This window comes from Muscardinus avellanarius (assembly GCF_963383645.1).
Source record: "Muscardinus avellanarius genome assembly, chromosome: 12".
NCBI lineage: Eukaryota > Metazoa > Chordata > Mammalia > Rodentia > Gliridae > Muscardinus > Muscardinus avellanarius.
The window spans coordinates 41,163,852-41,181,671 of record NC_137798.1 but is presented as its reverse complement, the minus strand read 5'-3'; the positions used below and the strand labels follow the sequence as shown (position 1 = coordinate 41,181,671).

Below are 17,820 nucleotides of genomic sequence, written 5' to 3'. Positions count from 1 at the left end.
GGCTTTGGTGACCCCATCACAGGGTGTTTATTTGATGGTTTGATATTGGTGTACCCGGGTACTTACTTCCTTTCCCATTCTCTAATCATTTTGTAACACACATGCTGACTTTTCCCTTCTTTTCTCCCTGGGAAAATACAATAATGAAGACTTACTGGTACTCAATAAAATAAAATGCTTCTAGTTGAGTGTTTTGTATCTTCTAAGTACAAAATCTTGTCATCTGCAAATAGGAATAATTTCAGTTCTTCCCCAATTTGTATCCCTTAATTTCCTTCTCTTGCCTTATTGCTCTAGCTAGAATTTCAAGTCCTATATTGGAGTGGTTTTTCTTTGCATGATACATTTCTTTTGTTCTTTGTATTCAGGAAATTCCATACTTTTGTTCTAGTGGATACACACACATGTGCATGCACACCCACACATGTACACTTGGTTTCTTTTCTATCTAGATTGTGATTATTTAATGAAAAGTTTAACACTTGTATTTGCCTATATATTAACAAATAAGTTCATTTTACTTTTCTTTTTATCTGTCCCTGTTTTTGTTATTTTATTTCTACACATATAGCAATATGCTATACAACAAATTAATCTTCCATATTAATCTCCAGATTTTTTCTCAGAACTAGAACTAATATTTACTTATTTTTATATTTTTATCAGTGCATATTAGTAATACATCTTAATGGAGTACCAGATGGTAGAGGTATACATGCACACATCACTCATTTAGCCCTTCCCCAATACTCCCCCGCAATACTTTTCTGCCTCTCTCCTTCTCATGTTTGGCTTAGTGGTTGACTTTGATATGTTTGTGAGTTTACATCATGTACATTAGGGAATTTCAGAATTTTCCTCTTCCCCTTCCAAAGGGGGGAGAAAGAGTAGATATGTACAAGGAATGAGGCTTATCAAAAGTGTTGGGGAAGAGAGCAAACAAGCACACACACACACACACACACACACACACACACACACACACACACACACACACACAAAATAATGTAACCCTACAAATATATGAGTATTCAACAGAGTTGGCCTCTGCAGTCTCTTCTCTGTGCAGATGCCAAGGGCCACCAGCACCTTTCCTGCTACAAGCCTGGTTCTCTGAGTCTTTCTCAGTCTCTGCAGGTGGCCAGTATTAATGGGACCGGATCCAGTGTTAAGTGTAGGTTTTCCTTCACACTTTCCACCAATGCTGAGCCAAGTCTCTCCCTGTCTGCATAGGTGGCGGGTGCTGCTGGGACCAGACTCCTTGTATACATAGGAATCCCTTTTCTCCACAACTAGGTCCAGGTTGGTCTGACTTCTCCCCGTTCACCATAATTAGGTGGTTTGTGGTGATCTTGGAAGTCCTGCTAGGGCTCTGAGCCCTGGGACTGTAGGCCTTTTTGCCTCATTGTCCCTGGAGGGTGTCTGTAATCTGAGCCTCTGATATGTGCCGCAGTAGACTCTATCCCCCACCTTTGCAAGGTTGAACTACAAAGTCATAGACCCTAAATGTTTATCACTGGCTGCTTGAGTCCCTGTGGCCATGCTGGGTAGTCTCCTACGGGAATGGCAGGTTCACTTACAGTGTTGTTGAGTGGTGCTCTAGTTCTCTAGAAGGCATGGTAAACTCAGTCTCCATTGCTGGTAGCCGATATTTGCACAGGAATAACTGATGGCTTAAAATTCTGATGAGCTACAGCCACTTACTTTGTTTCAAGTTGTTGGCTTTTTTCTTGTGGCTCTCTGGCAGTTCGGGCGTGGTAAGGCAAGGTGGTACTGCTGTGGTGCCTGCGGCCACAGCCATTGAAAGCAATGTGGTACTTTTTTGCTCTCTGATCTGCCTTATGGCTTTTTTTGCTGCCTTTCACTTCTTGTGCTCTTTTCAAATTTATGCTGGTTTCTTTTGTCAGAACGTTGTTTTCACGGCAATAGAGACGGCGTTTCAGCAGAACAGATAATGTGCTGCTTCCCTCAGTTGCCATCTTCCCAGAAGTCTGGAACTAAGATTTATAACTTAATTGTTTTGCTGAAGTTTCTTCAGTCAACTTCTTGGTTAAAATTCATCTATATTTAAGACAGGCTCATGGATACAGAATTCTCTTGAGTTCTTGAATATTTAAAACTTTTTCTGCTGGGCGTGGTGGCACACGCTTGTAATCCCCACGCTTGGGAGGCTGAGACAGGAGGATCACGTAGGTTCGAAGCCAGCCTCAGCTACTTAGTGAGGCTTTCAGCAACTTAGTGAGACCCCGTTTCCAAATAAAATATAAAAAAGGTCTGGGAGTATAGCCCGGAGGTAGAATGCTTCTGGGTTCCACCCCCAGTACTACCAAAAAAAAAAAAAAAAACTTTTTCTATAACCAAGATACTTGAAAAACAATTTGGCTAGATGTGGTATCTAGCTTGTATTTGTTTTCCTTGACATTTATTTTATTTTGTTTTGCTGTCTGGCTTTATTATATATAATTTGAGTATTTTTGATACTGTTCACCTTTTATCTTGTTTTTATTCTAATAGTTACAATGCCCCCGTTTTAATTTTTTCTTTCAAGTCTGTACTTTCTTAGGCACCTGATCATTTAGTTTTTATTTCCAATATGAATTTTTTATTTTCCTTGTGCTTTTTTTATGACTTGAATCATTTCTGTCCTTCTTGGTCTATTCTTTTGTTACTTTTGAAATTTCTCATTTGAGATGAGTCCCCTTCCCCCTGATATCTCTAAATGTTCATTTGGGAATATTTAAATTGGTTTAGAATATTTTGAGACAGTTTTCTTGTACTTTCCATTTGAATTTGGAGAGGAATTTCCATCATTAGTTGAATTGCCTAGTTTCTTATTTTCTGTTTTCTTGTTATAGTAGATTTATATAGATGGAGATGGCTTAGGTGGTTTACAAGATTCCTGGTTCAAGAGTTTCTTCTAGCAGTTTTTTAGTTGTTTTGTCTTGTTTTGTTTGTGGTATTGGGAGTTGAGTCCAGGGTGTTCTACTTCTGAGCTACATTCTCAGTTCTTTTTTTTTTTTTTTTTTAATTGAAATAGGGTCTTTCTAGATTCCTGAAAGTCCCATTGAATTGCTAAGGCTGTCCTCAAACCTGCTATCCCTGTCTCAGCCTTCCAAGTACTGAGATTACAGGCATGTGCCACCACACCCAGTTCTAGCAAGTTTTAAGTTTTATATGATCCAGAATTCTCCTTTTGCTTTTTTTCTTTCCAATACATGTTTTTCAAGGCTGTCTCTCTATTCCTTTTCAACATTCTCCTCTCTTAAAGCCTTACTTTTCCCTTTGTGTATTGTTAGATCTCTTCTTTCTATTCAATACTCTGACTCACTAGTATACTGATGCAATTTTTTCACACTTAGGATGGACTTCTCTTCCCACCTTGGTTGTAGATCATTTTTAATATCATTCCCATCTTCTCTCTCTCAGTGTTTTTCCTTAACTGCCCTTCCTCTTTATGAAAGTCTACAGTGGGAAAATGGGAGTTGAGGAACTTTCTGGGATTGTGTGTGTGTGTGTGTGCGCACGTACGCACGTTGTGTATTGTGTGTGTTACTATAGACTGAACCCTAGGGGCATTCTTCCTCTGAGCTACACCCTCAGCCCGCTCTTTTGTGTTTTGTTTTGTTTTTGAAACAGGGTCTCACTAAGTTTTGGAGGACCTCACTAAGTAGCTGAGGCTGGCCGAGAACCTGCCATCCCCTTGTCTCAGCCTCCCAAGTTCTGGGATTACAAGTGTGTGCCACTTCACCCAGCTGTTGTACATTTTCTATTTACAGATCATTTGAAGTTTGTATATTCTCTTCTGGTGTGGGTTTTGTGAGGATTTGATTGCACAAAGAATACAGATTAAAGGTTTTAGCCCATACATGTTATAAACATTTCCACTATGCTAAAAATTTTATTATGGTTTTCCAGGAATATGAAAGAAAAGCTACAACAATGTTTATCTTAGAATCTTATTCAACACACTCTTAGAATCAATTAGAACTAGTTCAGTATTAATAGTGGAACATGCCAGGCATGGTGGCGCATGCTTGTAATCCTCGTGCTTGGGAGGCTGAGACAGGAGGATCGCACAAGTTCAAAGGCAGCCTCAGCTACTGAGTGAGGCTCTCAGCAACTTAGACTCTGTTTCCAAATAAAACATAAAATAGGTCTGGGAGTATAGCCCAGAGGTAGAAAGCCTCTGGGTTCCACCCTCAGTACCACCAAAAAAAAAAAAAAAATTGTGGAACATAGGATTGAGGGTTCCTAAAATAAATAAATTTTGGAAATTCAAGAGTAAGAAAGTGAATTATTAAATATTAAGAAGTTTGCTGGGTGTGGTGTTGCAGGTTTGTAATCCCAGTACTTGGAAAAGTAAGACAGGTTTGAGAACAGCCTCAGCAAGTAGAGAAACGCATCAACTTTGTGAGACCCTGTCTCCATGAATGAATGAATGAATGAATGAATGAATGAATGAATGGGAGGGCAGGTCTGGGGACATAGCTCAGAGGTACAATATTCCTGTGTTAAATCTCGAGTATCATACACACACACACACACACACACACACACACACACACACAAGTTCTTATTTGTTGCGTTTTCAATGAAAATGATTCTGTGTTGTTTTTGCTGTTGTTATAGTTGGTAGTCTCCTTGCTTCTTTGCCTTCTGGACTGGATCATGGCCTTACCTCTAAAGACACTGCTCCAGCCAGTCCATGCTACAGGAACAGAAAATGATAAAACAGAAAAATCTGTCCTCAATTGCATTTATAAGGTAAATGTTCTTGCTCGCTAGCTTTATTATTTATCTGGTATCCAAAGATTTCTTGTTTTTTGTTTGTTTGTTTTGTTTTTGTTTTTTTGCAGGTCTGGGGATGGAACCCAGGGACATCGACTTCTGAGCTACACCCCCTGCCCTATTTTTTATCTTTTATTTTGAAACAGGGTCTCACTAAGTTACAGAGGGCCTCACTAAATAGCTGAGGCTGTCTGTGAACCGTTGATCCTCTGATCTCAGCCTCCTGAGTGTTGATATTACAAGTGTGTGCCACCATGCCTCGCTCAAGGGTTTGGTTTTAAAAACTGCAGAGATTATTTTGTTTGGGGGTTCTTGAGGGATTGAACCCAGGGGCATTCTTCCTCCGAGCTACACACCCAACGCATTTTTTAATGTCATACCAGGGATTGAACCCCCAGGAGTGTTCTACCTCGACACTATACTCCTAGCCCTATTTTGTTTTTTATTTTGAAGCAGAGTCTTGCTGAGTTCCTGAGGGCCTTGCGTAGTTGCTGAGGCTGGCCTCTACCCTGCAGCCCTTCTGTCTTAGCCTCCCAAGTTGGATGTGTAGCTCAGAGGTAGCTGGGTTCATTTCCTCAAAACCTTTCCCCAAATCGTTTCTAAAACCTCCCCTGACTCATAAACATTAAGAAACATTTTCACTGTTGTGAAGTTAGATGTTTTCTGTGAATATAGGTCGAGCTTATAATACCTAATGGTAATTTAAAAGTACTTTCTACAGGACATTATTTTTTCCTGACAAAATTTTGAGAGGAGTTGGATCTTTGTTAAATATGAGAATCACGAGTTAAATTTTATTTTTAAAGCGATATTAAAGTTTACTTTAAAAACCTAAGTTTTAGAATATTTAAAATTTTGGGCCGGGCATGGTGGCGCACGCTTGTAATCTCCGCTCTTGAGAGGTGGAGACAGGATTGCGCAGGTTTGAAGCCAGCCGCGCTGTCTTAAGAGACCCTGTTTCCAAATAAAAAGTATAAAATAGGTCTGGGAGTGTAGCCCGGAGGTAGAAGGGTTTCCAGGAACCCCAGTACCACCAAAAAAAAAAAAAAAAAAAAAAATTTGGGCCAACCTCTTATTACCAGTTGACATTTTTTCCCTTTTTGCCTTTAATTTATTTATTTTCATTTAAAAATAAACCTTGGTATTTTCTTTAACTTGTATTTTCAGGTTTTACATGGGTGTGTCTATGGAGCCCAGTGTTTTAGCAATCCAAAGTATTTTCCAATAAGCCTCTCTGATTTGGCATCTGTAGATTATGATCCTTTTATGCATTTGGAAAGCCTAAAAGAGCCTGAACCTCTGCACTCTCCTGATTCAGAACGGTCTTCTAAACTCCAGCCAGTAACAGAAGGTAAATTGAGTTCTCATATTGTTGCTTGGGTTTTTATAAGGTATGGTTTGGCTATGGGTAGAAATAATGGAGAAGGAGTAGGTGTGGTGGCACATGCCTATAATCCTGATACGTGGGAGGCTGAAAGAGAAGGATCACAGGCGAGAGACCAACATGCAGTAACCTAGTGAGATCCTGTTTCAAAATACAGAGAACGCTGGGGCTGTAGGAAAGGAAAGGAGGATGGGAGGATGGAGAACATGTCTCAGTTTATACTAACCATGTTTATTCTAGCACAAGTTTATTTTTAGTTTAACAGATAGCCTTATATACACAATTACTATTGTATGATTATGTTCCCTTTATACTTCTGGCTAAATTGCTCTTAAGGGTTTTTTTTAATATTTTATATATCATATTGTTTATATAGAATAAGAGAACTTTGGTGCCTGACAGACCTGGTATTGAAATTTGACTTTCACTTAATTGCCAAGTGATTATTTCTTTATTTGTAAAATTCAGATAGTGCTAATTTTCTTATAGATTTTTTTGTGCTAAATTAGATTATATATATATAACCCATTGTACACTCCTTTGTATATAGTGAATTCAGTAATTTCTAAGCCACATTGTTCTGTAGTTAGAAAGTTTACTGTGATATAAGAGAAAGATGTAACAATCTTATAAAATAATATAGTATAAAAGAAAGGGAGATAAATTATAAAATTAGTATTAAGAGCTTTGAGCCGGGCATAGTGGCACACACTTATAATCCCAGGACTTGAGAAGCTGAGACAGGATGATCACAGGTTTGCGGCCAGCCTCAGCTACTTAGTGAGGCCCTCCACAACTTAGACTCTCTTTCAAAATAAAGACTAAAAAATAGGGCTGGGAATGTAGCTCGGAGGTAGAATGCCCCTAGGTTCAATCCCCAGTACTGGGGGGGGGGGGGAAGAAAAAAACAAGAAAAAAAAACCAGCTTTGACAGCATTTTGTGTAGGTATCAGCAAATAACCCATGACAGAGGCCTATGTCTATCAATATTTTTTTTGAAACATCTTTATTATTCATTTATCATTATAGCTGCTTTTGTATAACCAAAGCAATGTTGAGTAACAACAGAGGTCATATGTCCCATAAAACTGAAAATATTTATTCTCTTGCCCTTTATAGAAAAACTTTGCTGATGCCTGTTAGATTAGGTGAGTAATTAACCCAGAAGTAGAGACACAAATCATTGGGCCAAGTAAGAAGTGCTGAAGGATTAAATTAACTTTTTATTTAATTACTAAACAATGGTGGTAGGACTAGAAAGTAAAAGAAAGTTTTTTGGTTTTTTGGTTGTTTTGTGGCATGAGGATTGAGCCCAGGGGCATTCTACCTCTGAACTATACCCCAGTCCTATTTTATTTTTATTTTGAAACAGGGTCTCACTAGGCTGATGATAATCTCACTACTTGTTGGGACTCTCCTCAAAACCTGACCTCCTTCTTTCTCAGCCTCCAAAGTACTAGGACTATAGGTGTGCACCACCATACCCAACTGGAAAGGGATATTTGAGGAAAATGTAGAAGGTAAAATCAAAAGGCTTTGGTGATAGGTTAGAGATGAAGAATTTAGAGTAACTTCCTGACTGGTTAGATTCTGACATATATTGTTTAGATTTTCCCTAAACTAAAGGAAGAATATAAGAAAGTACAGATTTGGGGAGGAGGGACATGACAACTGCATTAGAAATGGTTTAATTTTATGTGTCTTTTGCATTTTCATGTAAAGATATCTAGTAGACAGTTACTTGTATAGAACAGAAAATATAACAGATCTGTGTTAGGAAAATACGTTTATGTTTGTGTGTATTTTGAAAAGAAAAAGTTGGGGAGGAAGGAAAGCCCAGGAAAGTAATTTGTCAGAAACCAAGAGAGGAAATGCTTTAAAAAGGGGGGAAGGGGGTGGATGCTGGCCAACACTACCACATAATAGAAAAATCAAGTACAAGCCAGGCGTGGTGGCGCACGCTTGTAATCCCCACGCTTGGGAGGCGGAGACAGGAGGATCGCGCAGGTTTGAAGCCAGCCATGCTGGCGTAAGAGACCCTGTTTGAAAAATATAAAATAGGTCTGGGAGTGTAGCCCGGAGGAAGAAGGGCTTCCAGGAACCCCAGTACCACCAAAAAAAAAAAAAAAAATCAAGTACAAAAGTAGCAGAAATATTGGAGGCAAAAGTGGATAGCTGTAGGTTGATGCAAGAGATAAAGAAAGCTAAAGCCATTCCATAGAAAGTACTCTTTAAAGAAGCTTGGCTGTCAAAAGTGATAAAACATAGTAGGTAAGCTAAAGGATAATTCAGGGGCAAGAGAGTTTTAAGGATAGAGAGTTTAAATTTATAAGCTGAGAAAGCCGAGCAAGGTGGTGCATGCTTGTAATCCTCATACTCAGGAGACTGAGACAGGAAGAACACAAATTCATGGTCAGCCTAAGCAACTTAGTGAGGCCATCCACAACTTAGTGAAACCCTGTTTCAAAATAAAAATAAATAGGGCTGGGGGAGTAGTGCAGAGGTAGAATGCCCCTGGGTTTACCATCCCCAGTACCAAAAAAAAAAAAAAAAAGAAAGAAAGAAACTGAGAAGGAATTAAGTATGAAAGGCATCACTAATGGAGTGCAGTCCCTGAGGAGATGAGCTGAAAAGTATCATTGTTCTGATTCATCCTTCCCCTGGAACTAGAAAGATGAGGAAAATGGAGGTAAATTAAGGGAATTGAAAGGATTTATTGAGCCGGGCGTAGTGGCGCACGCTTGGAATCCCCACGCTTGGGAGGCGGAGACAGGAGGATTGCGCAGGTTCAAAGCCAGCCTCGCTGGCTTAAGAGACCTTGTTTCCAAATAAAAATATATTTTAAAAAATAGGTCTGGGAGTGTAGCCCGCAGGTAGAAGGGTTTCCAGGAATCCCGGTACCACCAAAAAAAAAAAAAAGAAAGAAAAAGAAAAAGAAAGGAGTTATTGAGAGCCCAATAGAAAATGTCTTTGTTGTACCAATCAACAGTCAGTAGGGTGGGTGTAGCAGAAATACAAGGGAACTATGGGTTTCAGAACATTGGTATATGGTATAGCTGTGGGACCCAGGCTTAGTAAAGATTGAACTGCTGCTAGTAAATGACTAATAAATTGGAAGAAAACAGAGTGATCTAGAGAGTCCAAGAGTAGATGTGATTGGTAATAAGAAAATAGTACAAGCCGGGCATGGTGGCACATGCTTGTAATCCCAGCATTCGGGAGGCTAAGACTGGAAGATCGCAGTTTGCAGACAGCCTCAGCTACTTAGTGAGGCCCTCCACAACTTAGTGAGAACCTGTTTCAAAGTAAAGAATAAATATAGGGCATGGGGTGTAGCTCAGAGGTTGAATGCCCCTAGGTTCCATCCTCAGACGAGCAAAAGACCAAAAAAAAAAAAAAAAAAATAGTGTGCAGTGGTTCTTAGTCGTAGCCCTGCATTAGAATACTGATACTTTTAAAGCCCATCCATAGAGATTTCTGTATGTCAATCTAGGATTCAAAGTTCTGCATGTAACTAATATGCAGCCACAGTTGAAAACCATTAAGAAAGTCACTATATTAGGGCGTTGGTTCTAAAAATGCTGTGTGTGTGTGTGTGTGTGTGTGTGTGTGTGTGTGTGTGTGTGTGTGTGTGTTTTATGGGGGATGGAACTCAGGGGCATTCTGCCTCTTAGCTACACCTCCAGACCTAATTTTTATTCTTCATTTTGAAACAGCATCTCACTGAGTAGCAAAAGACCTCACTAAGTAGCTGAGGCTGGCCATGAACTATGATCCTCCTATCTCAGCCTACCAAATGCTGGGTTAAAAGCATGCACTACCATGCCCAGCTAAAAATTATTTCTTAAGTAGTGGAACTTCTTCAAATAAATTTTACAAAGAAGCCCAACTTACAAAACAGAGCTACAGCAGAGTAGAGCCCTGGGAGCCCACCAACTTCTCCCCCCTATCAAAGGGACTCTTTCTAAGAACTGTAAAACTCAAGTGGGAGATTACTGGACTAGGAGTGGTCAAAATGGGCTATTAAGGAAGAGTTTGATTTTCAAAGGTAGAATAGTTATAGGATTAAAATATAGGATGTGATCATAATAATGGATGGATGGCATACAGTGGAAGTAAAGATGTAAAGTTAGAAGTCAAGGAAGTAGGGCTAGGGTTGTGGGTTGAGCATAAGTTGCTGGTAGTTTTTCTAGAATCCAAATGCACAGCTGAAATAGGAATATAATACTTCAGGTATAAAAGAGATATACTGGAAGGCATACTATAGCAAAAGAATTTAGACAGTAATTAATGTAAGAAACTTAAAATTATCTCTATTTGGCATAGTAAATTAGAGTGCTTATTTTACTGAAAGTTATGTGTTTAGTTGCTCTGCATTTTTAAGCAGGTATAAAATAGTAAAGCATTTGATTCAAGATAGCATGTGTATTTATTAAACAGCACAGTAAATGGAGTTTACTAATGTAAAAGGAGGTTTTAATGTATTTCATACAAAAGCACAATGTTAGTCTCTGTACAAGAAGCACAAGATATAAATACACTTATTATTGATACCAAATACTCTATACTTTTATTCTTTAAATGTATTAAGTTGTTCCCTTTGGACTTCTTCAAAGGTATTGAGGCTGGATAAATCAGATTCTGTCAGGAACATCCATGAGTTAACAGCAGGCGATTCTCTGGTCTTTAGTGACTGTGTGCCTTGGTGGGGGCTTAGGGGCACTCTGGTGAAAATGACTGATCATTGTGCTCTGGTCTAAGGCATGCTTCATCATCTTCAAGTACATTTTTGGCCAATGAATTATAAACATAGAGTGTCCCTAATCAGGTCAGTATTGGATTGAACAAGTCTGATTTGAGAGCTATTGGCAGGAGTAGCTGTAATTATTAAATTTACTAAAGAATAAGGCAAGGTAGTGAAGTTGGCTTTTTGTCAAATGGCAGTAGTCTTATTAGCAAAAAGTCATCATTTGTGGGTCAGAGTGAAAGGAGGCTCCAAAGGATTCATTCTGTCCTAATTATAGTTTCACCTATACATATTATGCAAAGCTAATATTTAAAGCTTTTGCCAAAATTAACTTCCTCTGCATGTTCTATTACAGTGCAGTGAATTGCAGCAGCTTTTTATGTCTTGCTGCTTTTGTATGCCATAATAATCTATAATTATGGGTTTGCTGCAAATGCTGTAGTAGGGTTTGTTTAATCTGACAATCTGAAAAGACAACCCTGAATAGACTTATTTAAATGAATGCTAGTTACCCAAAGCCTTAGAGGCATCGATATCTTCATTTTGCATTTTCTCACAAAGCTGGTTATTTTAGAATTTCATTTTGAATTTCTAAATTAGTGAATTTTATGTCTTCTTTGTGTTAGTAGAGAAGAGATATATGTCTGTTCTGATTTTATAGCTCCAAAATAAATCTAATTGCCCAATTAACAAGTTATAAGATTTGTTATCTTTTCATCTATACACATATATTCTGAATTTAGAGTACAACTTAGGAAAGAAAATGATTTTACCGTATCTGGAAAGCTAAATTAATCCTTTTAGTGTTTTGGTTTTGATTTTGGTTTTCTATGTGTGTGTGTGTGTGTGTGTGTGTGTTACTGAAGATGGAACCCAGGAGCCTTCTGCCTCTGGGATACACTCCCACCCTGTTTTATCTTTTATTTGGAAACAGGGTCTCACTAAGTTGCTGAGTCTGGTTTCATACCCGTGATCCTCTCAAGTATTGGAATTATAGCTGTGCACCACCCTGGTTAGTGTTTTCATTTTAGTGTTTTCAGTTTCAATAATTATGACAGATGTGTGGTTTTTTGTTTGTGTTTTTTGTTGTTGTTGTTTTGTTTTGGTGGTACTGGGGTTCCTGGAAGCCCTTCTACCTCCGGGCTACACTCCCAAACCTATTTTATACGTTTTTATTTTTGGAAACAGGGTCTCTTAAGCCAGTGGGGCTGGCTTCAGACCAGAGCCATCCTCCTGTCTCCACCTCCCAAGCGCGGGGATTAAAGCATGCGCCGCCACACCTGGCTATTATGACAGATTTGTGAACAAGCTCTTATAAACTACATTTCTATGGTCTCTTCTTTTGGAAATAGAATATATAGGATGTACTGGTACCTGGCTTGGGTTTTATGTTTCAGGGATCTTTTTTGGAGATTATTTATAGGTATTATTTTTAGGAGATTTTTTTTATCAGTAATCTTGAAAAAGGAACTTATAAAACCTGTGTTCTATCTTATAATGCTCTCAAAATGATATATGTTTATAGCCGGGCATGATGGTGCACACTTGTAACCCCAGCACTTGGGAGGCTGAGACAGGTGGATCACGCAGGTTCAAAGCCAGCCTCAGCTACTTAATGAGGCTCTCAACAACTTAGTGAGACCCTGTTTCCAAATAAAGTATAAAAAGGGTCTGGGAGTATAGCCTGGAGGTAGAAAAGCCCCTGGATTTCACCCCCAGTACCACAAAAAATTAAAAATTTTTAAAATGATATATTTTTATTTCTGTTACTTTCAGCTTTGTACACACAAGGGTTTTTTTGTTTGTTTGTTTGTTTTTGAGGGGAGCCTTGGGGATTTTTTGCAGTATTGGGAATGAAACCCAAGGACATTCTACCTTCAAGCTATACCCCCCCACCCCATTTTTTATTCTTTATTTGGAAATAGGGTCTCACTGAGTTGCAAAGGGCCTCACTAAGTAGCTGAGGCTGTCCAAGAACCGCAATCCTCTTGTCTCAGTCTCCCAAATGCTGGGATTACAAGCGTGTGCCACCACGCCCAGTTTTACATACGAGTTTTTAATTCATCTTTACAGATAAATATATGTTGTTCTTGCAGAAAATTGGAGTTAGAGAGTTTTATGAGTTGTCCATATTCACAGAGCAAAAAATAATTAGAAATTTTGTGAAACTTTTTCTCTGGTCATTTCTATTACATTTTACTCTTTCCCTCCCTCCTTCATAATGTTCTACCAGGAAGAGTCACCATTTAGAATGTCACCCCTTTATATATATCACTCAACAGGAAGAAAGGGAAAATAAAGAACAGAATATTTTTTCCTACATCAAAAATTTTAAAGTTGTTAAGTACAGTTTTTCATTGTTACTTAAAGTGTCATTTAATTATTTTGTTTGTTTGTTTATGGTATTGGGGATTGAATGTAAGGGCTTTCTGAGTACCCCTGAGCTATACCTCTACCTCTTTATTTTGAAACAGTGTCTTATTAGATTGCCAAGGGCCTCACTAAATTGCTGAGGCTAGCCTTGAATCTGCAGTCCTCCTGTCTCAGCCTCCCAAGTACTGGGATAACAGGCATGTGCCAACATGCCTGTCAATAAACTGGGCTTTAGTTTATTTAGATGAGCTGCTCCAGTTTATCCCAGTGGTTTATTGAGTATTTTTGCCAAGTAATACCTTTTCAAAATTTCTAGATTCAGGAAAAATAAATGTTAAATTCATCATTTCTATATCTCACAAAGAAAAAGGTAGTTAAACAAAAGAAGAGAAGTATAAAAATTAGAGTTGTAAGCTGGGCGTGGTGGCGCACACCTGTAATCCCAGCATTTGGGAGGCTGAGATAGGAGGATTGCGGTTTGAGGACAACCTCAGCTACTTAGTGAGGCTCTTTGCAACTCAGTGAGTCCCTGTTACAGAATAAAGAATAAAAAATAGGGTTACGGGTGTAGCTCAGGGTACAATGCCCCTGTGTTTCATCCCCATACCACACACACACACACACACACACACACACACACAAAATAGAGTTGTAGCCGGGCATGGTGTCACACTCTTGTAATCCCAGCATTTGGGAGACTGAGACAGGAGGATCTCGCAGGTTCAAAGCCAGCCTCAGCTACTTAGTGAGGCCCTTTGCAACTCACTGAGACCCTGTTTCAAAAAAATAATAATAAAAAAAAATAGGGCTGGGAGTATCGCTCAGAGATAAAATGCCACTGGGTTTCATCCCCAGTACCGGGAGAAACAAAAATTAGTGTTTGTAGTAAAGAGGAAAATAACACTAAACTGGGCAAAAGATCAGCCCTGATATAAATCCAAGGCAGGTAAATCACTCAACTTTGTGAACCATTTGACCTCACATGCAAAATAAAAAGAACTAGCTAGATTAGCCTTTTATAGTGTGAATACTCATTATAATCTAAATCATAATCAGAGGAGGAAAAGTGGACATTAGATTGAAGCCACCCCTGTTTCCTATCATACAGTATCACAGTCTTGAAAGTGGAGGATTCAGTTAAGGTCAGTCAGTGAGTATTATCTTCTACTGTTGAATGGCTTATTTTTAGAACTAGCATAAACATAACTTTAAAAGAGTTTATATGCCAAGGAACTAAAATCTTCATTATTTCTAGGTAAATATACATAAAAAATTGACTAATAATGGAAGACTAAAAGTTTGATAGTAAAATTAAATCTCCCAAAGCCTTTAAAAAAATGTTCATTTTTAGCCGAGCATGGTGGCACACGCTTGTAATCCCAGCATTAGGGAGGCGGAGACCGGAGGATCGTGGTTCGTGGACAGCCTCAGCTACTTAGTGAGGCCCTCTGCAACTTAGTGAGAACCTGTTTCAAAATAAGGAATAAATAACAGGGGAGGGGGTGTAGCTCGGAGGTCAAATGCCCCTGGGTTCCATCCCCAGACCCGAAAAAAAAAAAATAGTATTTTGTTTTTAGAGTTAGATAAGATGTTGTTTACATTAATAATGGCCTAGAAGTTGGTTGTTTGCTCACTCTGTCTAGGCCTAGTGGTTTTAGTTTTGAATCTTGAAGGCTGTACCCTTTTAGTAATACTATTTTTTTCTTGCTGGTTTTTTTTTTTAAGAAATCATACTGTCAGTGGACCAGCTAAATCTTTTTTCATTGTTTAAATTTATTGAAGTACAGTTTAAATAAAATAAAATTACTTTTCTATATATTGATTATATTGATTGGTTATATACTTCTGTGCACTTTACTGAAAGTCATCAAACTAAACATTTTGAATAGGGTTTTATTGGATGTAAGTCAGAACATTCTTTGTTCTGCAGTACTGAGGACTGAACCCAGAAGCACTCTACCACCAAGCTACATCCCCAGCCATTTTTATTTTGTATTTTGAAACAGGGTCTCACTAAGTTGCTAAGGTTGGCCTCAAACTTGTGATTCTCCTGCCTCAGCCTCTTGAGTAGGTAGAAATACAGATATGTACCATTGCACGCAGCTCAGGACATTCTTAAATCTATATATATTTTGAGAAATCCACATTTATTCTGGTAGGTAGGCCCTAGTGTTCTGAAATGGTTAACTTTAAGAGTGAATAAATAATTCACTCTTAAGTAGAATAATAAACACAATCACTCTAATTATGTCTAAAACTAAGTAGAGCCAAGAACACTAACCCCTACATACACTCTCTCACGCGCACGCTCTCTCTCAGCAGTCTCAGCTTCCTGACACCACTCAGTGCAGAACTGGCTTCTGCACCAGCCCTCCCTAGACCCACATTGGCAGTATCTAACCAGTTGGCTGTTATGTCTCCTTTCCCTTTTTATTCTGTCTTTTGTCTTCCTTCTCTCCTCCATATTCTTCTTTCTTCAGATCCTGACAGAAGCCCGCTTGCCTTTCTTGGCTTCACAAAACTACTATATTATTTGAATTTTCTTATTTTGCTTTCATATGACTTTATATCTGTTTGCTTTCCTTAATGTGCTTAGGGAAGGGAAAAACTCAACTAACTTTGCATTTAGCTGACTGTTAGATTAGACCACATTGACCCAGATGATTCCTTAGAAAAATAAGTACATAAGCAGACCCATCAAATATTTTTGCCTTTAAAGTTTCTTCAATTGCTACACTGATTACTATTTAAATTCATTCTGATTCCCGAGGTTTAATGGAAATGTCTCTTTTCTTAGAGACACTTTTACAGCATCAGTAAAAGCCAAAGTTAAATGACATTGAAATATGCTGCAAGTATCTCTGAATCTGGAATCTATTCATGAGATAAGAAACTTTGTGTTTAGTGTATTTCATGTGATGTTGATATTTTTGATTCTTCAAAAGTGATCTACATTATGTGTGTATGTGATTGAGGATTGAACCCAGGGGAATTCTACCTCTGCATTACACCCCCAGTTCTATTTTATTTTTATATTGAAACAGGGTCTCATTAGTTTGATGGAGTCTTACTGTTTGCAGAGGCTGTTCTAAAATCTAATCTTCCTGTCTCAGCCTACCAAATACTGGAATTACAAGTATGTGCCACCACACCTGGCTAAAAGTGACCTATGTTTAAAGGACTTACTTTAAATTATGGATCCATTAGCAAACATATCAAAAAGGGCTTCCTTAAAAAATAAAACTTTATTTAGAATGTTTCTTCTCAGCTGGGTGTGGTAGCACGTGCTTATAATCCCAGTATTCAGGAGGATCACAGTTCGTGGACAGCTTCAGCTACTTAGGGAGGCCCTTTGCAAATCAGTGAGACCCTATTTCAAAATAAAGAATAAAAAATAGGACTGAGGGTATAGTTTGGAGGTAGAATGCCCCTGGGTCCACTCCTAGTACCACACACACACACAAAAAAAAAAAGGTTTCTTCTCTCTTTGCCATCATTCCTATGACACAGAATCTAATTAGAAATATTAGTATTCAAATATTTGATTATAATTTTGATGATGTGATCAAATAACCTACTTGTCTATTATTTCATTTCATTATTTCTATGACTTGGAAACAGCAGTATTCCCACTCATTCATATTTTTTATTTCCAGTGAAAACTCAGATGCAACAAGGATTGATCTCTATTGCAGCCCGCACTGTTATTACACATCTGGTAAATCACTTGGGCCACTATCCAATGAGTGGTGGTCCTGCCATGCTAACAAGTCAGGTGTGTGAAAATCATGACAATCATTACAGTGAAAGTACTGAACTTTCTCCTGAACTCTTTGAGAGTCCAAATATCCAGTTCTTTGTGTTAAACAATACAACCTTAGTGTCTTGTATCCAGATCAGATCAGAAGAGAGTATGCCTGGTGGTGGCTTATCTGCTGGTCTTGCATCAGCCAATTCAAATGTCAGAATCATAGTACGTGATCTCTCTGGAAAATATTCATGGGATTCTGCCATACTGTATGGACCACCTCCTGTAAGTGGCTTATCAGAATCTACGTCTTTCATACTTTCGTTGTCTCACTCAGAGAAGCCAGAAGAGCCTCCTACAGCTAATGAATGCTTAGAAGATATAACAGTAAAAGATGAGCTTTCTTTCCATTTCAAAAGACTTAGAGAAACTGTACCAACTTGGGATACAATAAGAGATGAAGAAGATGTTCTTGATGAGCTCTTGCAGTATTTGGGTGTTACTAGTCCCGAGTGCCTACAGAGAACTGGAATCTCACTTAATATTCCTGCTCCACAGCCTGTGTGCATTTCTGAAAAACAGGAGAATGATGTTATTAATGCTATCCTTAAGCAATATACAGAGGAAAAAGAATTTGTTGAAAAGCACTTTAATGACTTAAACATGAAAGCTATGGAACAAGATGAACCAACACCTCAAAAACCTCAGTCAGCATTTTATTATTGCAGATTACTTCTTAGTATACTGGGAATGAATTCATGGGACAAACGGTAAGAATAA

At 38.4% G+C, this 17,820-nt stretch overlaps 1 protein-coding gene across 3 annotated transcripts in view; it reads left to right on the top strand.

Moving 5' to 3' along the window:
- RALGAPA1 (Ral GTPase activating protein catalytic subunit alpha 1) overlaps positions 1 to 17,820 on the top strand; it is a gene marked incomplete at both ends in the record, with an annotated part of 259,063 nt that overhangs the window by 150,961 nt on the left and 90,282 nt on the right. For all 3 annotated transcript variants that reach the window (XM_080708297.1, XM_080708295.1, XM_080708296.1), the window contains 3 exons: positions 4,630 to 4,764; positions 5,956 to 6,139; positions 16,949 to 17,810. In XM_080708297.1, the coding sequence (XP_080564423.1) occupies positions 4,630 to 4,764; positions 5,956 to 6,139; positions 16,949 to 17,810 (1,181 nt within the window). The remainder of the gene's footprint in view (positions 1 to 4,629; positions 4,765 to 5,955; positions 6,140 to 16,948; positions 17,811 to 17,820) is intronic.